Here is a 27,115-nt window from a genome sequence, read left to right on the forward strand (position 1 = left end):
ATCATATTCTATCCTCTTATAATATATACCCGTTATCAAATATGAATTTTCAAATTTAGAATTTCGTTCTTCAGTTCTATAAACGTTCATNATATTACACAGCACTACTAGCGACTAACAAGAATATATGTAGAAAGTGTTCGAGTTGATAGAATAGTTGGGACTCTTGGTTAATAGTCAGAAGTTCGATTTCTCCTACCATCGTCTCTTTGATCGAGCTTGTCACCACAAGATTTGAAGATTTGTCCAACTCGCAATGTCTACTATTGTGAGGTCCGGATTTACGTGTAGGGAACCAGCTGGACGTTACATTAATTCTATCACTAATTATTTCATATTTAATCTAATTTCAAAATTTAACTCGAATCTTTTAGTGAGGCCGACTGCAGGATATCTTTGACATGTGCGATAATTAACATGAATCAGCTTGTTTGTATGCATAACATCTCATAGATTATTTTGGATCNATATATATATTGCAAATGCTTGGTATTTTTTTGGCAGATAAGGGAAAAATTACTTAAAAGTTTTACGAGGAGAATTTTTCTGTTCAAAGAACTGAGAATTGAGAATTATTCTCCTAAGTTATATGCTCTTTGGGTCAAGGAATATTTTATATTTCGTCTGAATATTACAAGGAAATATGACAATGATGTTTTTGGTTAGTACGTAGAAATACAATAATTATGTTTTTTGTTCTTATTTTCTTTTTTTGTTTTTGTTTAATTTCAGAACGCTCCCTCATAAACAAAATATAGTAAATAATTACTTTATTTTTAATCGAAAACAAGTGTTTGTTTTGAAAAAAAAAACCAAAAAAATCTTATTGAAATTACTGAAACGAGTACTATTACTTAATATTTTTGTTATGTATCTTGACTTTTAATTAAATAATTTTTTTACAATGTGTAATATAANTAATAAATGTTATTATTTTCTATTTTTGTTTTTTGTTTTACCATTACACCAATGGGCCATGATCAACAATTTATAGAAGTTTTTGTTTCAATTTTATTTTTACACACTATTTTATCGTTGACTTTTCAATTGAAAGTGGCAGCCAAATTGATCTGGTTGACTTCCATTGCTCTTCATCTGTTGCCATTTGTGTTGTGCCGCTTCAATGCAATAAATTGCTTCAATGCTATGAACTAAAGATGCTTCCTTTCTATGTGCTCCATCCTCCGACTCTATTACAGATTTGTATCGGAAAAGAAGAGCAAGACTGGTGGGACTCAATAGAATGCAGTCACCCGAGTGTGAAGGATATCTTTCGGCCTTATTTTAAACGTTTGGGTGTGGGATTGCAAACAAGCACGGCTAAGCCAAGCTTGAAGACAGTGTCTTTTGCTCTTTTGTTTATCAAGCGGCTTCAATACTTTGTACGGTGCTAACAAGATGGAGCAGCCGAGTTCGAAGTCATTCATGTTCAGTCACTCTATTCATATTGGTGCATGGATGTTTTGGAATATTCAAAAGATTAAAAAAAAAAAAGAAAAAAAAGAGGGCAAATCTTAGTGCATCTTCCAAGAAAGTGGACGCCATAATAAGCTTGTGTTACCGAGCTCTCGTGGCTGGAAATACATGCCTATAAATAATCGATTCTGATAAATCTCATTTTTCCATTTAGAACTGATGACTGCTGAGGTTTCAGATTCAAGATAACATGTTAAAGCCGAATTATGGAAAGTTGCATTATTTATCTGCATCATGTCTCTTTGATTTGTCATTCTACATGATGTATCTTGTTTGGTGCAACACTGTCATACAGCACAATGAACGCTCGTTTTCGTTCTATCTTTGTTTTGTTTTGTTTCGTTTCAATTTTCTTTCCTTCATGTTTTCGGGGTACAAATCGACTTCCGAGCGACTGGCTTTGTTACACGCCCGCGTATGTGTGGGTGGGGGTGTGTTGCTGTAATGTAGACTTGATAATGAATTGTCTTGAGTTTGATATTTTCATTTTTTATTGCAACCTTGATATTTTCATTTTTTATTGCAACCTTTTCATCTTTATTGGAAACGAGACTCTATAATGAATTCTTTTGATGATTATATTCCAAAATAAAATAAATTTTAGAGCTAAATTAAATTAAAAAAATAATCCGAATTTGACTCAAATTAAAGTTGCTGCAACTGGCTTCTGCCCATGTAGCCATGTCCACTTGAAGTCACTGTAATCCACCGCCCAGAAGAAGCTAAAAATGCAGGCACCTTTTGGCACACAAGGTTTTAAATTAAGGGACTGACACGGAGCACTATGATTCTATTCCTTTGTTTTTAAAAGCTCTTGTACACTAATTATATGTTTAATGAAATGAACTCAACCCTTGGTGTTAAAAAAAAAAACTCATTTCTGGATATGGAATAAGTGGAGATATTTCTAAAAATATAGACATAAAAAGAACAGAGATAGTCGTAAACGTAAAAATTATGTCAGCGGGATAACTAATTAATGCAAAATAGTACAAACGAATTGTGAAAATAGAACATTTAAAAACAGAGTGAATTTGGAGGTAAATAAGTGTCCATCAACGATAACTTCACTTGAGATACATCGAAATTAAAGAGCTGATACATCAAATACAGCCCTGCTTTTATATGTGACTTTCCATCTATTGAGATCTCAGCAAGTGCTCATCCAGCAAATAAATACATCCGGCCTCAAAGTTCGTTATAGTTCCTTTCTCAGGACATCTCTTGCTCAAAAAGAAAATAAATACAACTTAATGCACAAAATGAATATTACACAACCAGCCTTCAACCACAAAATCTTCAGGTAGACCAACCGAATAGATAATGGTTGAAAGTCTCACAGTGCAGCAGGAAAGACTACGGATACACTAAATTATAGAAGACCGAGCATCATCGGAGTCCACTTTCAGCTGTCAATTAACAAAACAACCATCATGTCAGTCAATAATAAGAGATCGCTGTAGAAAACCATTTTATACATCATCGTTCGGTAACAAGGTTGGATTTTTCCCTTCAAAAAAATCAAGTAGGTATATTATGGTATCAGCTGACACCACACCAATTTATGAGGACACCACACCAATTTATGAGGTGAATACTGGTACCATACTCATATAATGTACTGCTACAGACATTAAAAGTTTTAATTATTTTTAGACACCAAACACCTTAACAATTGACAATTTCACAAATTCACACGATCATAGCATATGACAAACAGCGAGCATCCCAACTCTAACACACAACATCCAGCTAACGTGTAAAAGGGTAGTATAATAAAGAACTTACAAGATTTAGATGGTTCAACAACACGCCATGCAATAACTTTTTCAGCTTTTCACACTGATCAATCCTGTGGCCCAATCTAACTGATTCCTCAAGCAAGCACCACAAACGTTCAATTGAAGTATATGGAAACCAAACTGCAAATGGCTTTTTACGATGGATAACATCAGCTGGTCGCTGCAGATATTCAAAATTTTAAGTTCTTAGCAAATTAAGCTTTTTACGAAGGAGTATATCCATCGTGATAATGCCAGCTTCATAAATACTTGTGCTTCCTCACATAAATGTAGAGAAACATGAACCTCCATCATTTGTCAGGTGTATAAGCAAACTAGAAATACACCAGCCAAAAAGAACTAAAATGAAATAATCATAACTTGGTTTCCATAATCCAGCAGTGTCTATGGCAATCACAGACTTGTTGATAAGAAGCTCTGCCAGGATGCTACTTTTTCAACCCACAATTGCCAAATTAAAATATGGTTGATTTAGTTCTCGTGTATATACGAGTCGTGGACATAAAACAAGAACCACAGATTGAGAGAGAATGTGCATGTCACACCCAAGACAGAATAAGGAGAGAGGCCTAATGGATGGAATCGAATTTGACAATCAAGGACCTACATCTCAAGCGAAAGAAAGGTCCATGATGTAGTGGAGATTCAAGAGATGCTTTACGGACTATTGCTGCGGAAATAATATCCTAATTTACACCCTTTCCACCAGATCACCCGATTATTAGACATAATTTTCACACTAAAAAATGCATGTCAATGTGAAATTTCAACCAATAAAATTGATGACATTTCATGTCATATTTTCCTGAAGTTACCTAAATTCTCGGATTCCAATATGATATAGGATAAGCCTATAAGGATTATTTGAAAAAGAACAAATGAAAAATGCATGTCTAAAAAGTATGGCTGTTTTAACCATTCAATTGAAATATGAAATAATTTGTCAGATAAAACTTTCGTAAAAAACCTTGAAGGGAACTAGCAAAAAACTTGGTCTGAATTATGAGGTTTTAAGTTGAGCAAGCTGCATTCAAGAGCTAATCCAAACAATGCTAATATCTCAAATTTGAATTATACTTGAAAGTCCATCCACATAACTTGTGATGGTTAACGGATTGGGTCGATCTAAAACCTATCCGGTACACTCTGGTTCGCACATCCTATATTCTTTTTCGATTGGATTGGCTTTTAGAAAATTGACAAGGAGACATCCAAATTGATCCGAATCCAACTCTGAACCAATCCAAACCAATTTGTATTATTAATTTATTATTGCAATACAATAATAAGAACATAGTTTATTGTAAGAATTTTATTTATTTTTTTAATGACTTATTGTTTCACTTGTAGTTCTTGATCGATAAAATATTTAAGTACATATTGATTGAAAATAAAAAAAATTAATTCAATCTGGTCTCCACCTTATGCTAATCCATTCCAACTTTGTCAGCAATTCGGTCAAATCCAGTTCAATTTGTTATGTTCTAACCCGATCTGGTAAATCTGGAACTACAATTCCGTATATTCCCAGATTGGTCGTGTTCCATTACTTTACACCCTGGAACCGGTTTAATCCAATCCAATTCAGTCACCGCTAAAATGTCTACACATAACCTAGGTTCTAGAGCACAGAAGTTGGCAAAGAATTTTTTTCAATACTCTCAAGGTCCAAGAGATGAATTTTTAAACAAAAGCTGAAAGTATATATTGGATACCAGACTGAACATAACAGCAAAATGTTGGGCAATAACCTCAAGATCCAACTGCTAAAAGGAAAAAATATGGGTAACTCACAACTGCCGCCAAGGCTTCAACGTACTCAATCAACAAATTAATCGCTTCCACGTAACGGCCGTAATCAACATACAGGCAAAACAATGATGCCGGGCTTGACTCTCTTCCGGTCATTCCAAAACTACTTTCAGTTCGAACACCCTGTCATGTGAAAAATTATGAAATAACAGCATGATTGCTTTATGGGTTTATTATTTCCCAATAAAGAAACAAACAAAAACACGATGCTGCTAAGCCTACCAAATAATGAGTTATTATCTGCCTATATAAATTATTCAACTTCACCCATTCTAGATCCAATAACTTGTGAAGAAGTCTGGCAATTTACTTTGTCATAATAAGAACTGGCATCCAGCTTTCGATTGTGGTACCATTGTTGTAATCGGCCACATCTCAAAAAGACACAAATTTATAAATCTAAATGTATATGTTGTTAAAGTTACACCCATTACATGCTTCAAACGTGTTCACTTAACAAATTTTGCACTTAATTATGTATCACGACAGTATATTACTTGATCCTTTAGCAGAATCCTATGCCAAAAGTTACCTTTAGAAGCCGAACCAACCAAAGAGGTAACTCAATTTGAGGATCAGCTGAAAGAAGTGCTCCGGCAACAATTAATGGTAATCTCGGATGAAAAGACATGTACTTGTCCTGTAGTCGATAACCCAAACAAATAGTGTTTAAGAAAAAAATAGGTTCAATATTGGATCCACACAGGCAAGTTACTACCAATTTCATATAGAACACCTCCCAGCCAAAACCACACTGACATGCAAGCCAAAGAAATCGTAAATCAGTTTGAGATAATAATTTTTTTTAAAAAAAAGATGCTAAAAATGAAAATAAATGGAGTAAAAGGTTCAAAAGGAATTTCAACGATGTCGAGTCATCGACGGTCCAAAATTTGAGAGATATCTTATATAAACATCAAAATCACAGAGGAATCAAATGACTGGCTGGAAACTGCATTATCCTAAGACAAGTGGAAACTTCTTGATCTAAATGAAAATATTGAAATCACAATCCACTTGCCAAAAATTTGGAAAAAGAAACTTTCTAGGAAGACTATGTCACTGCCAATAAGTATTTAATCGTCAAAACATTGTGTCCAGTGCTTGTGGCAAAAGATGCACAGCATAGGAGAAATTTTGCAACTTCTTATGTTGTTCAATCTCTTACAGTCAGCTAATCCAAGATAAAACATTCAAATGAAAACAAAACGACAGGAAAAAAGTACAGACAAGATAGAGTTCAAGTGTTAGCCAATGGCCACCGCTTATAGATTGTTGTCCTGGTGCAAACATCCCATTTGAATTCTGAACAGCCTCGTGGTGTGCTGAAGTCGACAAAAGGCCATGTGTTCTACGATCTTTACTGGGGAAGGCAGACATATTATCTATCAGTTGTCTGCATCAAAACTACGCATAAATATACAAGCTCGGAAAGGGAACAAAACTTTATTGATAAGTTTCAATCTAACCGATGAGACATTTTGACTTCATAAAATTGAATAGGTGTGAGCAGAAGGAAATATAATAGATGTTGCACTTATACAAAACGTCGAAAACAAAACAAGAATCAGTATTAACATATAAAATTATGTTTAATACCCTTGGCCAAGAAGTAAGGAGACTGGTTTGCTCGGGCAGCATTTGAATGCCATGGCCATAAAGACTCTTTCAAGTTCCCTAAACAATATCAAATACCTTAATTATTTTAGAACATCAAAGACATCAAGGGACTTTAACAGCTCATCATTAAAGAATGACATGATAGGACAGCTAGGAGTAATACCTTTTCAAAGCAGAACCCTTCCAGAACTTCAATATCACTGTAAAAGCCATATCATATAAATTTGTTTCAACCAACAGATCAATAAGCTCGGAAGACGGTTTCTCGTATCCTAAAAGATAAAGTGCAGGATTCAAACAAAGATTGACCTCTGGAAAGCTTTTACTTGGAAAGACTAAGAAAATTAATTCTTTGCAGTTTCCAAATAAGTGTCACCAGTTTAAACATACCAGTAGAGGTCCAGTTTATGTTTCCTAATGAGAGCAGATATTCTGCTGATGTTAAGACGAATTCACTTTCAAGTTTCTCAACATCCAAATAAGATTGTGACTTTTGAGGGAGAGAATCATCGACAGGAGCTGAAATATAAGAGTAAAGACAAGGAATTGTCATCGGTCAATAACACAAGTAGAAAGGCACAAGTAGGAAAGTTCTCGTTGAGACCAGCCTGGCAGCTTTTGCGAGACCATATCATGGTGCACAATAAGTCAAGCAACTAACTCGTTTGATAAAAAAAAAACCAACAACTTTATTTGATGCAATTGACAAAATATACCACACAGCTTAGCAAAAAATGAAGAATTCGTGTATGAAACCATTTTCAGCACAAATGTGGTATATTTGCTCAAATAGTTGATACTTGGAAGTTTATCGTATTGGATACTTTACATGGTTCCTGCACAATCAGCCTAGCCTTTTTATTTGGATAATTGTCTTTGTCATGCGAAGTTTCTTCAATAGGAGAATAAATCCAAGCATGCGCAGGATGAGCAAGCTGCAGAGCATTAACAGCAGCAGATAGAGCATTCAATCTCTCTTGCAAAGCCAAAGACCTATACTGACTATCTTTTGTCGCTGCTTCAGCTCTCAATCGCACGGAGTACATGTATATGAAACTAGCAGCACTACGCCAGTTATGTCTGTACATCTGAAAGGCGTAAAGTAACTGAAAAGGATTTGGCTTTGTTGAAAAATCTGAACGCTCAGCCTGCAGAGCAGATATGTTAATTACTTGATTACATTAGTTCGTCAAGTATGACCCTAAACAAAGTATTCCAGTTTTTTGAAAAATCATATCAAACCTTCCTAGCAAGCTCTTGCTCCACCTTCTCCACTAAACCAATTAATGGAAACTGGCCGTCACAAAGCATCTGTGGGCAATGAGAAAACAAAAATCCATCAAAATGAATCCTGATTCCTGAGGCATATTTGCATCATCGAAAACATCTCAGTCCAGTCAATGCACCATCATTTGAAATAGGTTTTTCCCATTAAAAAAATCGAAGGGAAAAAAGTTTCCAATATCTTAAATCTCATGAAGGGAGAACTTTGCAGTAAACTTTAACCTTCTCACTTGGAACATAGAACAAGCAATTAGATCAATATTAACAGGTGGATTAAAGACTGTTTAGAGATAACAAACATGCTACGAACACTCATGTGGATGAAGATTAAAACATGTACACAGTGAAAATAAAGGAAAACAACCTCTAAAACAATAAGCAAGCAACGGAAAAAGGGAATAGCTATTACTTGGTTCAGGAAGGTTAAATGGCTGAATTCAATATTCGTCTCCATTATGTACTCTCACGAGAATAATTGAAAAAATAATTATTTTCATTGATTCACTAAATGATAGTAAATGTATCACTACATTATAAACCAAATTAAGGAACCAAGACATCAATTGAAGGAAATTAAGGAACCAAGACATCAAATTAACAAAATTCCTGATTTCAAGATTCATAATCCTTGATTTCTGGTACATTGATGTTTCCAACACTTCTAAACATGAGGAACCTTTAAAAAATAAAGAGAAAATTGGTGACAAAGAAAAGTAGTCACAAGCCAAAAAAATGAAATGTAGATACAGAGGTGAGGAAATATCTACAACCTTCACAGCACCACGCTCATGAAGCACTATAATGAATCGTCTTAAACAAATACTCTTGCTTTCTTCATCTGGATTTGATATTATTGCACAATATGCATCGTGGTAGTTATTAAGATCCAACGTCAACTTAAAAACATTCGCCCAAAGTCGTCCCTTTACAGTAGACACTGATTCCATAGAATGCTCCTGTGAGCTACTATCTACAGGGCGAAGAGCCTCATCAACCAGCTCAAGTGCGGCCAGAGCAAATTGGTTGGCAGCGTCGTTCATATTGAACTGTTCAAATAGCTGCATCACCCATTGATAATACTGAAGCTTCCATGCTGCAGCTGAGGTAAAGCTACCTGCGAGAAAGAGATATGCATACTTAATAAAACAATTGCATGTATGTGAAAATCTTTCACGATAAAGAATCCACGAAAGAAATGATTAACTGCTTCACGTAACTGAAATCAACTAGCAACCATCCTGCCTCATGTGGCAAACTTCGCAAAGCTGCAAAAGCTCCTTTAACTGATGAAGCTCTGAAAACAAAAATTGAAGGATATATAACTAGTGCTCCCCTTTTTTCCCATCGACTAGGAGAAATTAAATTGATGTTCAAAACTTAGATCCTTGAGAAGGTTTGATGGAGAACACGCAAAATACAATTGACTGAAATTTACGCAAAAAAATCAAAAATAGATGTAGATATGCAACAATATATGGGAATTATAGCCAAAATAAATAAGAAATCAAATCAAAGATAACCAATAACACCTTGTAGGAAAACCCAGTGAAGGACTACTACAACAGAAAAAAAAAGCAAAATTAAACAAAGCTGGATGAGCACAACAGAAAAGCATAACGAACAAGTTGCAGACAGAGAGTCGTGTACAGGGGAGCAAGAAATTAAACAAACATTTACATCTAAAACACTTTTTTTCCGATTACATAAACCAGCAATCATGGTTTACAAAGAAGTCTACATGCCTGAAAAAGCAGCGTACAGCTTCACAGGCATTTCTGTCTTTAATTGGTACATGCATTTCATGTTGTGTCTGAGCAACAAGACAACATCCAAGAAGATGAAGAAGCGTAGGCATTTTCCTATCGATGTCCTGAAGACTTTCAAAGATTTTCTCCTTGCGCGAATAAACATCCACTAAACTGAGCAAATACTAGATGGAAAAAAAATATTTCAGAAATCTTAACCAAACCTGAGCACGTAGGTAAATGTAGTACAATCATAGAAGAAACCAAAGCAACAAACCTCAGTGGCATTGTACTGCCCATGTCTAAGTAAGATTAGCGCAAGATCAATCGAATTGCTGAAGAACACAGAAGATTCTTCTCCAGCTCTTCCCCATATCATCCAGCTTGTAAATTCCAGACTTAAACTGATCAAGTTACAGGGATTTGGAAGCCGAGTTAAATAAAGATGCTTCAGATCTCCCAAAAAATTTTGCATACTCAGTAATAGGATAAATGCTAGAGAAAATTCACATTTCCCAAGCCTCCCATTCCACAGCCTTCTATCGACATTGCTATCTGCTAAAAATACAAGTCAGGAATCAGGATGAAATCTAATGAGTCCGCAATTCAGTTGCATAATACCTCAATTACCATAATGCTAATCAGTAATGTTTAGCATCAATAAGACAGCATGTGAACCACAAATTCAAATAATACTAGTACTAATTATTTAAACAAGTAAATCTATCCCTGTGAGATTTTTCAACATTTTTTCAATAATCACATATTAGTATACTACCAAGCAGCTGCAATGTGAAAAATCAGAGGACATTTTGAAACCTTATACAGTCCTTACCAATTTGTAAGGATGAAAGCCGAGAGCTAAAATCTTCAACTGAGGGAGATTCAGATGGTGTAGTCCCAAAGAAATAAATAATATGCCACTCTGTAATAATTTCTTGAATCATTGGAACTAACTCAACCTTAACTCTTGAAACATGGGAATGAGACATATTTATCTGCAAAAGAAAATAAAGGAGGATTGTTTTTGACAATAAGTAAAACTCTAAATGCCATCTTGCGCAAATAATTATTTCCTTCTTCGCGGAAAATAGAGCCAGCAATGTGAATTTTGGGAAGTAAAGAATGGACTACTCGTGATGGTTCCTTTCATTTTGAGTTGTTGAAAACAAAAGGAAAGAGAATCTGATGTCAAAACTTGATTTATAATGACTGAAGACTCGGAGAGAGAAAGAAATGTTTCCAGTCAGGGAGATGTAATAAGAATTCCACATAGGCAGGATCTAGAGGGCAGAATAACTATCAGAAATATTAGTTATATCATGAAGCTTAATTAAATACAGAAAAATTCTAATATAATAAAGTATGGAGATACCCCTTACACAGCCTCAGTTTTATCCCCAGAGAAACTACCATAACGGGTTTAAACGTAAAAGCTACCTAATGATAAGAAAGTATTTAAACAAAAGGGTTTATTCTGTAATTTTTTTTTTTTTTTTGACATTGATACCTTCATAAAAGGAATGTGTTCTCAGAGGAACAAAAACAATACTACAAGGTAAATAAAAAGACAAGCTAGGCTTAAAATAAGTTAGGCTTTTTGTTTATTCGTGTGGGAGATATCTTGTACCTTTTTCATGGTCTGATACACAAGTACATAACGAATGTTAACATGCGTCATGATCAAAAATCTAAGATCATGGTTATAACTTCAACCTAATGTTAATGAATTCTATTCCTGATTCCTCCCATATCAACCCCATTTAAGGACGCCAAACCTAAAACAATCTTATGAGTTATGACAAATGAAATACATGTTCCTGAGCGCCTTTATTGACAGCACAAGAGTTAAATAATCTGCACTTTCCAAAATGCGACATTTCATATGCTGGAATGAATATTTGATGTGGTAGATACATTCCTTGGGTATGCCCGGTGTAATTGTAAATTTTAAGTATTTTAATAATATTTATGCTCATCGAAAAAAGAACCCATACCCTAGAAAAAGGCAATTTCTCATGAAAGAAACACATTTAAGGGACAATTTTAAGAATATCTATTTGCTTCTTCCATGCCTATTATTTTACTTTAAACCGATTGATTAGAAGATAAGTGGTATAAACACTGCTAGGAATCAGGTTTGCTCAAATCAGTTATAACGGCAGAAGCCTAAGTTTTGATGAATACATATCAAGTAAGCCGTAAGAAAGTAAATGTAATGACCAGGAAATAAAGAAATCTGCCTCAAATTAATTCAACTGGTCCTTGCTACCAAACTACATGAAAATATGTTGTTTCGAGGGATCAAAGTGTAATTATTTTGTTATGCTTTTCTAAGGTTTCACCAATTCAAAACCATCGCATTTCCAATGGCACATTACACATGTCATACAACTCCTTGGAAAGCATGACAGTAATTAAATCATTGCCCTCTAAAAAGGCCAATCATGGCGTGAAAAGCGTCAAAACCAAAAATTATACTTTTAAAGAAAAGGCGTAAAATGAAATAATGACAATTGAAAAAAGTGAGGTATGAGAATTGTAATTCTAGATCCCTAATGCAGTTAATGTGACTAACCTGCCCACTGATGCTAATCATATAGTTTAACAGCATAAGAACATCAAATGCGGATTCAAACATCACTTTGGCAATTTGGGAAGTAGCCTGCACCGTAGCAGAACAATTTATACTGAAGACTGATTCGAAATCTACATCAAGTACCATTTTTTGAGGCACCAAAAACTTTAAGTATCTCTCAGCAACATCCAAGATCTTGTCCCAAGAGTTAGCTTTGTAGCATAAAGCATGGAAAGACATAAACATTTCCGTGGAAAATTTCCTCAGGTTTCTCTGATTAGACAACTCTTTCTCTGATACAGCATCAGCTCCCAGTTCTGATATATGTAGAGCTGCAATTGAAGAACTATATCCAGTTTCTAGAATCTTTAGAAACGGAGGAATAACATCCTCAGATGATATATTAGGTCTGCATAGAAGTGACTCATAAAATATAGCTGATGAAGCTTTTCCCAACTGTTGGCTCACATCATGCACACATTTGAGAAAATCAAGTTGAATCTCCAAGTCAAATTCATCGCCACAATAGCTGAAATGCTTCAGCCCATCAAAGGAACCTGGTGGGCGGAGTAAAAGTTGAGAAAACGATGCAAAATGGATAAGTCCCTAAACTATATCTAATTTCCAAAAACAAATTAATTGCAGAGAATAGTTATCTAAAGAGAAGGGATAAATGCTCATGAAAAAATTGACAGATGATACCAAGTCTATTATACCGTAGATAATATGCTCTGCATCCACCAAACCACGGAAAATAGATATTGTCCTACTCCTGACTAAGCCAATTGCACCTGTGACTGGATCAATGAACATGCCGCATGCGGCATTATTTTTGTACCAATTATTCACAAACCGGGAGCAAAACCTATTCCAACAATGAAAAGTTGAAACAGGACTTTCATAGCCACCCTACAACAAAGTACAATGTTATTAGCTCCAAATTACTACCTGAATCTTCAACCATTTAGCAAAACAAAATACAGTGTACTTTTGGTATGAACCAGGATTAAAGGCTGGTGATTTCCACTAAAGACAGCCTTTCAGATTTTTCAGTTCAAACTACATGAGAATCAAACACAATACCTGATGCTCAATAAGTGACAATATTTCGTTTTTTAATCCATTGGTAGTGAACAAACCGAATTCAGAATCAGTGAAGTGCTTGTTATGATCTGCAAATGTTTGCTTGAGAACAGCATTGCAATGAACACCAGGAAAAAATAGCCCACGTAGAAAAACAGAAGAGACAATTGGGACGACTTCCTCCTGCACAGCACGTATATGATTTCAGCATGCCAACAAATCACGTAATATATATTCAGGCAAGCTACACATGTCAAGAGGAAACCCAGAACACCCATCCGTTCAGCTAACCCTGTTTATCCTGATTATAATATCCCATGTCAGAAAAGACTTGACTTTGTTTGGATTAATTTCACATAAGGATTCACCATCCCAGGAAATAACACCAAGAATTTGCCATCTTAATTTTTTTTTACAAGAAACGATATTATAATAGAATAATAAAGATAATAGTTACAAAAGGTGGACATTTCAAGATATCCGCAAGTACGTCAACAAATTTGTCATCTTCGTTTATTCTTTCATAAAATACTTTCACCTCATTTTTCACATTTCTCAACATAATAATCACTTTTGTTTCAATTTTCACCACTTCCTAAGTATAGCATATTATTATAATATATCAAAACACAATACACTGTCTTTTTATAATTATTTTTTTTGAAATTATAATTTTAAAATATCTCATACACGTTAAAATAACTAAAATCCTATTATGTTTCTAACCCAATAACTCTTCGCATGGTAGATCTAAAATATTAAAAAAGAAATAATATAAAATTTTTCTCCCCATAAAAAAAAAAGCAAATCTGCATTGTATTTTTCAATATCAATCTCCCAACAACACATTTCTCGAAACACCATAAATCAAACCAGACAAGCACGAATATCACAGCAATATAAATATTTTATTTGACCCATTCAAGAGTTAACTTTTAGTTCAAAAACTTTCATCAGCATGACCTGTCACAAACTCCTGAACAAACTTAACATGTGATATGGTACAATTACAAGATGCATAATGCTTTGATATGGAAAAACCAATACCAAGCTAAGAAACGCTCTATTTGATCAAAAATAAGTTAAATAAAAATCAGGCAAAAAAAAACAAGTTCATAATCCAATAACGGATCAAGCACTAGGAAATCATAAAACACCTAGCTTCCCCAGTCAGCAAAATAGGAAATTAACTATGATATCATGACATGAGAGATCCCAAGAAGAGAACTTTAAAGCAAATTTTAGCATCCCAGGTACAAATGCACATTGTGTCACATAGAGGTCAGAAAATTTTGTGATTTTACAATTCAAGGGTATGGGCATTAGAAAAAACAGTCTCCGCTCTTCCTATTGATCTGTAAAATTAATTTTCCCCGATAAACTGGACTCTTTACCATAATCTTACACAAGGAGGCAAAGCTTTCAGGAATGTTGGTTCATCAACTTTCATTTCAGTAAATTATCTTAGGGAAAATATTTGAAGACAATACAGTTAACATTACTTCTTTTATTATTAATATAACCTACTTGCTCAACAAAATCAACAAATGTTGGTATTTTTGTAATCTACTACCTCTTGCTTACCCTTTCTCTTCAGCCATCATTGTGCAACAAACTAAATTCATGGCAGAACAAAAGTTCATTGAAAGATAACTAGAATGTGAATATTGATGGGTACTTCAAAATTAACGACCGCAAATTACAGAAATAGATCAACAAATCAAATTACTTATACCACCTTGGAAGATGAAAATGCTGCACATGCAAGCGAAAAAAGATCTGCTGAAGAATGCTCAGAACTTTGAAACAGAAGGTCCGCAATGAATGTTTCTTGCAATTGATAGTAATATGATAACCCCCTGACACAAAATCTAGTATCAGTAAATTGAAGCTCAAACAATATAATATAATTATTCAAGAAAAGATGCCAAAAGAATACAAAGAAAGAAAACATCATCTGAATTCCATATAGATCCAATCAAGTGAAAAAAATTATTATATGAGCAAAACATGTGCTGGTTAATTTAGCCAGTGTATAAAAAAGAAACCAATACGCTCCAAGCACTTACTCATTGACGTCATCACAAAACAAGTTGTGCAGTACAAGTCCATCTTCCTTGAGTATCCACAATTTGTTTGAAGTAAGACAAATATCTATAGGTTCACCCTGAGAAAGTTCGAATAGAAAATGCATGAAGTAGTAGGTTGTTTATCAGAAGCAGTACAAACTAGAAGCTGACAAATTAATTACCTCCCGTAATGATATTTGTTTCAATGAAGGCTCCAGAAATAATGTTAACCTGTCTCCGGCATTACACCGAAGACCGTGTAGAAATATTGAATCCGTGCTATCTCCCTAACAAGTTGCCATTCAGAGAAAGTAACATATATGTAAAGAGCTAACCAGTTACATTTATAGACAAAAATCATTTTGAAAATCTAAAGAAGTTTAAATTAATATTTTACTATACGGTAACAGGTTAGTTGCTGTAAAGCATTAATCAAAACACTTTTACATGCAACACAATCAGTAATTTTATCCCAATGACATAAGGATTTCTGTGTGGATAAACATCAAACTCCCCAACTTTAAAAACAATTTTTTTTACCTCCTGGAAGTCCATAGATTTACAAAATATCTTAGTTATCTCCTTATCTGCGATTATTGAACTGTTTCTACATGATTGTGTTTGAACCCTTAGTGTGGTGAAGTATTCCATCTTCTTTATAGCAGTTTCTTCCATACTTCCCAATCAGTTCTTCTCTGCTTCAAATTCCCAACTACAATGATCAGAACTGCTCTCTACTTGAATTACTACAGATATCCCTATATTAAAAACTCACCCGAACAAATTTATCAAAAGACCATAGACAAAAAAGACAGATCTGGTCTTAAGTTACTGGTCAAGCATCCTATTAACACCTCAACAAATTTAAAATCATGATAACAGTAACCTCACATTAAGAAAAACTTAGTTATCGCAAACTTGGCTTTTAAAACCCTCAATATTTCCAAAACATTATGGTCTTAAATTACCTGGTAATTTGATTGCCCTGGAGAGGCAGATAGAGAAAGAATGCACAACAAAAATCAAGACTTTTCACTTAATAATACAAGGTAAAACATATAAAGTAACCAACATTCATTCAGAAAAACAGAGAGACAGTCAACATGCAAATCAGGTTGGATGGGAAAAGTAAAGGTCGGACAAGAATGATACAGGTTGGATATAGCAGGTAAGCTAACAATCCAAAAGCATGGTCTTGTCACCTTTTCTCCATCTACCAAATGCTGATTGTGTAGAATTGCCAAAGGAATTATGCCTGTATTATAATCAGCTTCCCCCACCCACAGCCTCACCAAAGCACCTGAAAGCATTAAACAGAAGTCATGTTGTAATCATATCGCAAGCTAAAAATAAAATCGTGATCATAAGAAAATAAGGCATAACAGGTCCACTTCAAATAATGTGAGAAGGTCTTTCTTTGTAATGTATTTCTTTGATCACTAATGGGACTGAAAACACCATTACACTAAATCTGCTAGACACTAACCAGAAGAAGTGCCAACAATCAGAAGAAATCAAATAACCCTATCTGAGAAATTACGAACGGTAGATGCCACTCATGCCAAACATCCTCAAAAAACATCCCTATATCCCTCTGGCGTGCAAACCCAGTACATTTCTCATAATCATCATGAAACGACACACATCAATACATAGTTTGGCAAAAAGCTCTATAAAATTTCTCAACAGCTTTCATAATGCATGTTTGTCTTCTACTGGTAATATTCTATTTCATCATCAAAAGGAAAATGCGAGAAGTGATGGGGACTGGTCCAAGTAGATGTGTTTAGCATATGTCGTGCTTCATTTAACATAGGTTAATAATGAATCAGAACATCAATAATGAAACTGTTATGGCTCAACTGCCCCAAGTGCAAGGCAGGCTCTTATGGGATTAGAAAGCCACTTTAGGGTAGGTCAGATTTAAACATCATTTAGGATTCTAGCTTGTGCTAGTGACAAGGGGTATTTCATCTCTTTTTAAGAGATGCTCCTCTGAGGCAAATCCTTATCTGCATAAGGGTTGTGTCATCTTAATTTTCTTATTCTCTAAGTCAAATCTTAGCCTAGCTTCTGGGATCTTGATTTGGTGTTGTGGTGAGCAAGCCAAATTGTAGACATCATACGGAGTGTTGCCTGCAGTATTGATACATGGTATTGCCAGTTTATTATTGAGGTTCTCATCAGCAGGTTTCCGAGAGTTTAAGCCAAAATATTTTGCAAAAAATTTACATCCCTCTTCTGGTTATTATAGATTTAGATTTCCTCAAACAAAGGGGAAGTTTTGATTAATACTCCTGATCAAATTTTCAAAAGCCACAGCAAAGTCAAAATTATCGATAATATTAACAATAAGACAAATGATATAAGAAAGAGAACGTACCTGGCAATGTTGGGTCTGTCATCATATTACTAAAAATTTTACCACGAGTTGAAAGGTCCCAAACTCGAAAACACCCATCAGAATGAAGCACAAAAAGTAGTTTTCTCTGGTGCACCTCTGATATTACTAAATCCTGTACACCAGCTAGCGTTGGACCCCTGAATGACAATTAAAACCATTCTGGTTGACAAAAGTAAGGGCTTTACTTGAGAAATAGAAGGCAGAACCACTTCTACAGTTAACCATGGAGTAGTGGTTTGGTTTGATTGCATATTCCACAAAATAAACTTTTAAGTACTTTTCAACTTGATGCAGATACCCACCAAAAAAATGATGGAATCAAAACAATTGATCCAAGCTATTTACTTTCATTTACGGAAATAATAAATGCAGTAAATTACAGAAGTCTAATCAAGTACCTAAATGCTTGACATGGTTTAGAGTAACTGAATCATCCCATTCAAGCGACATGATATCCTAGTCCTAGAATCTAAATATGTGAAGAAAATTCCACCACATAGCACCTGACAGATACCTTACAAACTATTGATTGATAGTAAAACAAGTATTCATTTTTCTATAAACAAAAATTAATGAAAATTACCTCACAATTTACCTTAAAGTCATCATCCTACATTTAAGGTGTGTTTAAAGGGCTCCTTGAGCTTTACAGTAAACCAAGGCTTGTACTCCACTACCAAAGCACATGCTCCATTGACAAGCTGTGCCTTGGCTTGCAACTAGGTGCAAGGGCTAAACCTAGCTGCACCTTGAACTTAGATTTGGTGGACATCCAATGATTATGTAAGTAACAAGTTCATTACTTGAGATTTCGCAATGAATTATTTCCTAAGTTCGCTTTTAACTAAACTTAAATACATCTCCTAATTTGAGCATTTCGAAACTCTTTTGTATGTATCCAAGTGATCCTCCTTTGTTGTATTGCAATTAATTGGTACAATGTAAACCAGCTAAATGCAAAGTTCAGGCTTATTGTCTTTTAGTTTGTCTAAAATTCCTATGAAAAATTCCCATTCACAGTTATATTTTTAACCCGAAAAATAATAATTTATGAGCTATTTTCATCAATTAGAAATATAAATGTTTGCGACAAAATTTCCCCAATTCACCTCTTCAGGGAAATGTAAACGCATGAGCTAGGGAAATTAAACAAGGTGGTAAAATTTAGTTCTTTACAAAATTAAGATGGAGACCTAATATTACAGCAATTTAAAGCCAAAACTTTTCAGAAAACACCTCTGTATTTATGAAAATTATTCCATAAACCTAAAGAAATGTAGAGAAGAATTATATCTAAAAGTAAAATCAGAAAACAAATAAGGTTTTGGTGCTCAAACTTTAAATAAATTAGAAACGAAGATAGGTCCAAGATTCTCTATCCAATGAGCCCCTTTCATATCATGTTCCACCCCCTAAATCAATCATGTATATCATATTTAAAAAAGTATTAATATTAACCGGCTCCCAATGTGATATAAGAAGTTTATGTCTGCTTCGCAAAGTAAACTTCTCCATCCCCCTTTTAATCATCCTCTTTTTGGTTTTTTATGCATCTCTTTAATAAATTTGTAAATTCTCACGCATTTATCACCTTTCTAGTCAGAAAAAAGTGAAAGCATAAATGTGCTATCTTTAAGATTCAACCATCATTCCTCTCTACTATTTCGATAATGGCCGATCTTGTATCTTGTTTTTAGATATTAAAAATAAACCATTATGGATTTATAAATTCTTAAACTTTTAATTGTTTTATTTTCGATGTTATCCCTTTACCATAAGTTTCTGTGAATAAATAAACAGTCCAATATCCAATCTCTTCAATTGAAATAAAATAATATGTGAAGAAAATCAATCGTCGAGTAGAAACCTGGAATTTGCTATGAAAATTCTAAAAAATGATAAAGTTAGTAAAAATGATAGGAAGGGCAAGGAACAGAGATGGAGAAGACAAAACCTAATCCAAGAAAAGTTTTTTTGTCATGAGAGAAAAATGAGAAACCTAAGCAACAGATCAACATTATTTCACAAGAGCAAATGAAGTTAATTTAGTGGATTGAACAGAAATGAAACATCCTCGTGGAACAGCAATCAAGAAGACATGAGAAAATGTACCTCGATAATATGCCCCACAACCGACCAAAGCCAGTATCATCTCGCAGTTCAGACACAAAGCCTAAACCCCGCATCAAGAAGAGTGTTAAGATTAATACCATAATTATAAGTTGAAAAAATGCAGAGTACATAAACAAATCAGTAGTCGAACAATTAGCAACTGCTCAGAATTATTTTGGATTTAATAACAGCACAAACACGTCATAGTTTATAATCAGAAAGACAATCTCGGATTATTATCATAGTGGATCCAAATAAAATAAGATGAAGTTTGACAGTTAATGGAGACGATATCTGTGATATAAGAATAAAAAGAAAGATAAGATCCTCCGGAAGACCTGGAGCACTTGGATCAACTGTGCCAAGTTGGAAATAACCAACAGATCCATCACTCCTTCCAATTACAAGACAACCTGCTGTTGCTGCAACGGCTTTTATTGCTCCATTGTACGGTTGAATTTGTGTGTTATACTCAAGTATCTCATCAGTTGGGACAAGAGAAGAAGTTCCATATTCAAAATTGTTCCTCAACCTAATAAGGAATGCAACCCCTGACATTGTCAGAGCATAAAGCAAAAAAAGATTTCCAGAAGTAAACTTTTCCTGCGTGTACAAGAAAGCATCAGTTAAAACCTGGCAATAAAAATGAACAATCAAAAGGAAACATCGACCAAGATAAATTCATTAAAGATAGAAGAAAGACCTCATTTTTGCAGATAAAAGCAAATGGAAAAAGAGTGTCAGGGAAAATGAGTCGAAGTCCAATCCTTGGTATCTCACTGTTATTGGACAACTCCATAAGCTCCAGAATATTTGAATGGCTCTTGCTAGTTTTCCTGTGGAATAGAAGGTGGTGTTGATCATCTCTACTTGGTGCAGAAGCCAAAAGGAGAACAAGATCATAAAACATAATGAGATTTTGAAGCCATAAACAGATGGTGCAAAAATTTCCAGGAGAAGAACACTGTGATAACCCAGATGCCAATTCCAAAATGTGCAACCAACTACACAGATGCCAATGTCAAGAAAAATACAAATTGTCATTGGAAGTAAAGAATCCACGAGGTAACAAGAGGGTAACACAAAGTAGTATCTCAATTTAACATCTTGATTCTTAATTAACCGTATTTCCCTAGAACCATTAATATGGGAACTTTGGGATTGCAAGGTTGACTTCGTAGTCCACCTGAACCACCAACCACAACCATGGTTTGCAGGAAAGACCTTGTCACAACAAGGATGTATCAGAATGAGAACAAAATAATCGGGATCGCATGAAGCACAAGGTGAATAACAGGAAATGGTTAATGTAACAGCATGGAAAAACATATGCTAGCTTGGAGCAAAAGCTGCCGATATTACCATGAGAGTCTCAGACTAGCATATGGTATGAGGTATGACATTAGTGTATTTCTAAAGTTCTATTGAAAAACATAATAATGTTTTATTTAACGAAAAATGTATGGAATAATTGTGATCTTTTCGTAACATTGTGATAAAGCTGAAAGAGAGACATCACACGGATACCATTCCTTCCAAACCATGGTTGCAATAAGAACGAGCGCTGGAATGTAGGTGAATATGGCACCCAAAATACATTATTTTTGCACCGTCAGAGTCGTCGTGTCCAAGTCGAAATTCATGTCATTTATGTGTCGTTCTCTCATAGGAGTAGTTAGTGTAATTCAGTTGGGTAGACAGCAGTTTTCATTTAACAATAGAAATGTCTATGCAAGCCCATTAAATCAAACTTTGACAGCATAATATAGCAGTTCCAAAAATCAACTGGAAAAAAGATCCAAGACAGAATTTTTAGCATTCTAGAGCTTGTAAGAATGAATAAATGACATAAGCACGAAATATAAGCATTATCTAGTAGCATTTTCCTAGCTTGTAAACAAACACAGGTACGAACTACACATACACAAGAGAGTGGAGAAGGGGTTAAATTACCATATAAAATAAGAGGGGGGATCTCCGATGGGGCAGCAAGAGGCGAAGTCTTTGGCAACTGGGTTTTGAGAAGTAGTGGGATTCAAATTAGAAGAAGATGGGATGGAGACTTGAACCCACTCGATGGAGTCGGTGCTGAGTAGAGGCACCTCCATCCCCGCCATACGCCACCCGCCGGTGTTTTCCATTGACGTCGTCGGATACAGCTGCTGCTGCTATTGATTTGGTAGCTATAGCGAATGGAGAAAAGGTTGGGAAGAGTGAATGTCCCGTCCCTTGTTCGTAGCGTCGAGAGGGGTTACAACTGACGAGAAGTGTGGACTTGGGTTTTATGTGGGGAGCCGAGAATTTTAGCGCACTGGAAGGTTTCCTCGTCGTGAATATACATAGTTTTGATATTCATGATTTGTGGCAAAATATATATATATATACACACATATTATTAAAAGATGCACATGTTTTTATGTATTTTTTTGATCAAATAATATTAAACAAGTAACACAAAATTATTTTCAATTTAGAAGAGTTGTTCAATTTAAAAGAGAATTTTTGTTTCGATTTTTTTTCTATGTAAAATATTGAGTGACTTGAGGAGGTTTTAGTAGGATTATAAAAGTAATTATGGAATTAAATATTTTGGTGTCTCTGAGTTGTTAGTCTAAGGGTCTCATACTTAATAATACATTATAAAAGTATAGATATATATATACACACACACGAGAATCAATGAAATAATATCTATTTATTGGACGAGATTAAACATGAAAAAATTACAAATCCAATAAATCATTTTATCGANATAAATATAATTATTTTTATTTTTTAAAAAAAAACTAATAATAGTGATAAATCATATGAAATAAGCTAATCAGAGTAATAGTAATAATGTTAAAAAAAATTAAAAGAAACAAAGTTAATAAAATTAATGATAATAATGATAAATAAAATATTACCAAAATTAGGGATGAATAAATCTTTGCTTAAACAAAAATAGGTTTGTTCGACCCTACCCACATAGATAGTGCCTCAAACCATTGAGAAGTTGATACTTGTCAACTCCATACAATGAAGAGATGGCATGTGTCACAATTTGATTATTTTGGTTTGTATCTCAATTAACCAAAGTTTTGGAACAAAAAATTTTAAAAATAAGATTTTAGTTTTAAAAACTAATAAAACTTACAATTAAAAAAACGAAGTTTACAACAAAATTGGTTTACTTGGTTTAGCCTCTTTTTTTATATCAAAATAACTAAAATTAAATCGAATGAACCGATTTGACCATATTTTAAAAAAAATAGAATTCAGATTTTTGAATTTCAACAAATCAAATTTTAGAATTTAAACAAATCGAATTTTTGAAGTTAACCGGCTTGGTATGTTTATTTCAGTTTTACCAAGTTATTGTTAAAATTACTATTTATTTATTATTATTGTAAATTTTATTGATTTTGTATTTTTTTAAATATTTTTGTTAATTTTAAATGTTTAGATATTATTACTACTACTACTATTATTAATTTATTTCATATAATTCATAGTTATTATTTTTATCAATAATATTTAAGCGTCTTTATTTGGAACGGCTATATTTTACAAAATTCTCAAGCAAGAATAAAACTTAATCAAATATATTCAGAGTATAAATATCATAACCAACGGAAATAACATGAATCATACAATCGTGCGATACAAGCGATAAACTAGATAAAATGTTATACAACGACCATATCAAATACTTGTGCATAAATCTTGAATAAAACAACAGATAAACCTCATTTGGAAGCACCGATCTCTTCTAGCTATTGTCATGTTCGCGCTGGCCTGTCCAACTTGAGACATGCTTACTGGAATAAAGTGTCCAAGATAAAAGCAAGAACATGAGCGATCTAATAACTAAGCACATAATATATGAGTATACAAACTTATACGTCAATGCATGAATTATGAATTACTGACCAAAGTTCAAGCTGGAGACTCAAGCACCAAGGTTCAAATTGGAAACTCAAGATCAGTCGAGGGATACCTTGAGTATGCAGCATGTTGCTCCCACTTTCCAGTCAAATGTATTATTTTATAAATTTCTCCCAAAAAAATTACTTATCTTTTTAACTCATAAAAAATAATTTTAACTCGGAAAAAATAATAATTTGTTCCAAGCAATTAATTAACAAAACCCTTTGTTTTTTAATTTGATTAAAGATGAGCTCCTACGCAAGCTTGCATTTGAGTAGGATGCAAATGTACTTTAATTTTAAACGAAATTATCAGAGAATTATTTAAGAATGGTTCATAATTAGAAATTATTACAATCTCTTCGTGTAAATCGTTGGAATCCATTACACTCTTGACTGAGTAGAGAAAATCTCGATATTTCAAATTCAAACGCATCAAATATCCAAAGGTGTAATGATGCTGGATCTCACATTAGTAGGTATTATGTGAGACGATATCGTTGATTAATTTTATCCGTTAGATGGATTAATCAATACTCATATTTACAATAATAAGTAATATTTTTGACATAAAAAGTAATATTTGTTTTCATGAATGACCCAAATAAAATATATGTCTCACAAAATTGACTCACCAGATCATCCATAAAAGTTTTTGTGATCCCACTAATCAAATGGATAAAAATAACATAATGGTCATAAATAAAAGCTGAAAATAGATGGGAACAACTATGGCACATAATCATACATATCAATAGATGGGAACTACAGGATCCAACTTCATAAAAAAAAATTAAAATTAAAAGTTATAAAAAATTCAACTAGAAATCGAATAAAAAATTCCCAAAAAAATGTATTAATTGCATCTAACACCCCTGTAAAAAAATAAAAAATAAAAAAAAACATATATAGAATTAATAGTATTTTAGACCCCGTGTTTTAAAAAAATCAAGCATGAAACCCCTACTTTGAGGGGTAAATGAGCCTTAATTTTTATAACTTATGGGTAAAATGTGATTGGTTTTTTAAAAACTAATGATGTATTAGCCTATTAATATTCTTAAGTGGGTTTTATGCCTTATTTTCACAAAGGGTTGGTGCAACTAGCGCAATTAAAAAAAAAAAGGTTATGATAATAAAAAAAAATGGAATTATTAATAGATTTACCTGGACAATATAAGTGACCATATAAGAATCATTTCAAGCTTCTCAACGACCCATCCAGACTGCAGCAAAAGCCATCTTAGAGCATCTTCAATGCTGCACTTTTGGTGCAGCCCATTTTGTTTCAACGGAGGCTGCGCTATTTCACTAAATTAGCATAGCCTCCTTCCTCTGCGCCAATTTTGGCCCAGAGGTTGAAGGCCTCTGAGCCAATTTGGCGCAGATGTTTTCATTTTTTTTAATTATAAATTATAAATTTGATTTTTATTATTAAATTTTTTTTTTGTTTTTTTATTATAAATTTAGTAATAATATAATATTGATTATATAATATAAAAATTATTCATAATTAAAAATATATTAAATAAAATATAATAATTAATATATATAAAATAAAAAGAATATTTCGAGAATATTCTTTTTGGTGTAAGATTTGAGTTAAAAAGGTTGGAGATGGATGTTGTATTTAGTGCAGAAATCGTACTATTTTAGTATAAAATTAACATCAAAATATATTTTGTGGTTGGAGATGGCCTTACTGAATTGTTTGCTATGGATGTAATCCAGCTGCTATTTCTTTTGGCACTGAAGCCACTGCTACAACCTGCATTTTTTAATTCATCGCTATTATTATTATTATTATTTTCTTGTCTTGTTTCTTGATTTGTTTTTTTTTTTTTATTGATACTTTTAAGCCACGAAAAACACGTATTTTATGTTAAAATAATTAATGAAAATTTTGTTTTTAACATAATGTTTGAGCAACTTAAAAGGGGCACGCGAAAAAGATCAATAAAAGGCTTTCTTAATATTTAATTCAAAAGGGTGTGGTAGTGTTTAAGCAGTTATTATGATCACAGAGTCATATTTCATAATTATATATATAATCTCTAAGTGGGAAGAGAAATTGTAAGACTTTATATTAATAAATTTAATAAAAAAATTGATGTATTTTATAATTTTTTAAATCCTCGAAATACTTAATTCCACACTTATAAGTGGACGGTGATATCTATACTATTTTATTAAAGTTGAGACACTTAGAATAACTAACTTTGGTGTCATGATCTGTTTTAATAATTATATATATTAACAAAATATTAAAATTTTAATGCAAATTATATGTAGTTCAGCGGATAGAGTCATTGTTTCGTAGAGTTTAGGTTATAGGTTCAATTCTTACTGAAATCATTTTTTTATTCTTTTAATTTTTAATTTATATATCAAATTACAGTGTAGTCCCTCACTATTTCTTATAATTATATTTTGATCGTCATTTAAATATAAATTAAATGAATTATAAAAAATATTATATAATGAGTCGGTGCATTAGTATAGGAGAAAGAAAGAGATATGAGTATAAATAAAACATTAATTCCACAATCCACGTGTCCTCGAGAAGTTATATTGTTGCGGCATATTTGCATTAATCCCTTTATAAAGAGACTTAAATATATAATTTTTTTAAAAATATATTAATAAGCTAATACATATTTATTTTTAAAAAATAAAACACATGTCACTCTTATGTTATCAAAATTCAGACACAATTACCCTTCTCGTAAGAGGTTTTATGCTTGGATATTTTAAAAATACGAGGTCTAAAATGCTATTAAATTTACGTATGACGTTTTTTTCGTTTTTTTCTTTTTTACTGGAGGTGTTAATGCAATTACCCCGCACAAAATTTAGTTGAGTTTTTTTTAGAAATATTTTGTAGGATCGATTACTTGTCGTTTTATCAAAACTATAACTTATGGTAACAATACAATTCTAATATTTCAAATCGTACAACTGGTCAAACACCTCGTTTTGATTACTACCAAACATAGACAATTATTGCACATCAATAATTCAGCTCCCAATAATTACACTCCTTACCATCAATGAGAATCGAATCGAACTCGTGACTTTGGCTCTGATACCGATTATATGACCAAGCGCTTGTCGATTTACCAAAATTTATAACTAGTGATAAATATACAACTCTAATATTTTAAATTGTTCAACTCATCTATACTATCTATAATTAATATATATATATATATATATATAAAT

The 27,115-nt window shown here is 33.3% G+C and overlaps 1 protein-coding gene across 5 annotated transcripts; it reads right to left on the minus strand.

Moving 5' to 3' along the window:
• Positions 1–2,559: 2,559 nt before the first annotated feature.
• Positions 2,560–22,308, minus strand: LOC140969924 (nuclear pore complex protein NUP160). 5 transcript variants are annotated; one of them, XM_073431470.1, is made up of 27 exons: positions 21,939–22,308; positions 20,689–20,821; positions 20,324–20,588; positions 19,986–20,046; positions 17,853–18,010; positions 16,672–16,769; positions 15,652–15,756; positions 15,470–15,567; positions 15,139–15,259; positions 13,401–13,583; positions 13,034–13,226; positions 12,318–12,874; positions 10,575–10,737; positions 10,017–10,294; positions 9,737–9,924; positions 9,212–9,288; positions 8,765–9,108; positions 7,953–8,021; positions 7,540–7,858; positions 7,101–7,229; positions 6,874–6,982; positions 6,690–6,767; positions 6,321–6,453; positions 5,623–5,730; positions 5,073–5,213; positions 3,265–3,438; positions 2,560–2,885 (listed from the first exon to the last, which is right to left on the minus strand). In XM_073431470.1, exons 1-27 carry the CDS (start codon positions 22,124–22,126, stop codon positions 2,844–2,846), a joined length of 4,512 nt encoding a protein of 1,503 aa, XP_073287571.1. In that variant the 5' UTR covers positions 22,127–22,308; the 3' UTR covers positions 2,560–2,843. The 5 variants fall into 5 exon arrangements, with proteins under 5 accessions (XP_073287571.1, XP_073287556.1, XP_073287562.1 ...); XM_073431455.1 differs by having other exon boundaries at positions 6,321–6,486; XM_073431461.1 differs by having other exon boundaries at positions 10,017–10,297.
• Positions 22,309–27,115: the final 4,807 nt, after the last annotated feature.

Source organism: Primulina huaijiensis, chromosome 2 (genome assembly GCF_012295235.1).
Source record: "Primulina huaijiensis isolate GDHJ02 chromosome 2, ASM1229523v2, whole genome shotgun sequence".
NCBI classification, from domain to species: domain Eukaryota; kingdom Viridiplantae; phylum Streptophyta; class Magnoliopsida; order Lamiales; family Gesneriaceae; genus Primulina; species Primulina huaijiensis.

Bases quoted from the DNA above. Each gene is read 5' to 3' on its own strand.
- LOC140969924 (XM_073431447.1), bottom strand. From the start codon at position 22,126: ATGGAAAACACCGGCGGGTGGCGTATGGCGGGGATGGAGGTGCCTCTA. The intron at 15,757-16,671 runs GTGACAAGACCA...GCAACTTGTTAG, and splicing joins ATTTGGTAGATGGAGAAAAG to GGAGATAGCACGGATTCAAT. The intron at 8,022-8,764 runs GTTGTAGATATT...CATTGCCCACAG, and splicing joins ATGAGCGTGGTGCTGTGAAG to ATGCTTTGTGACGGCCAGTT.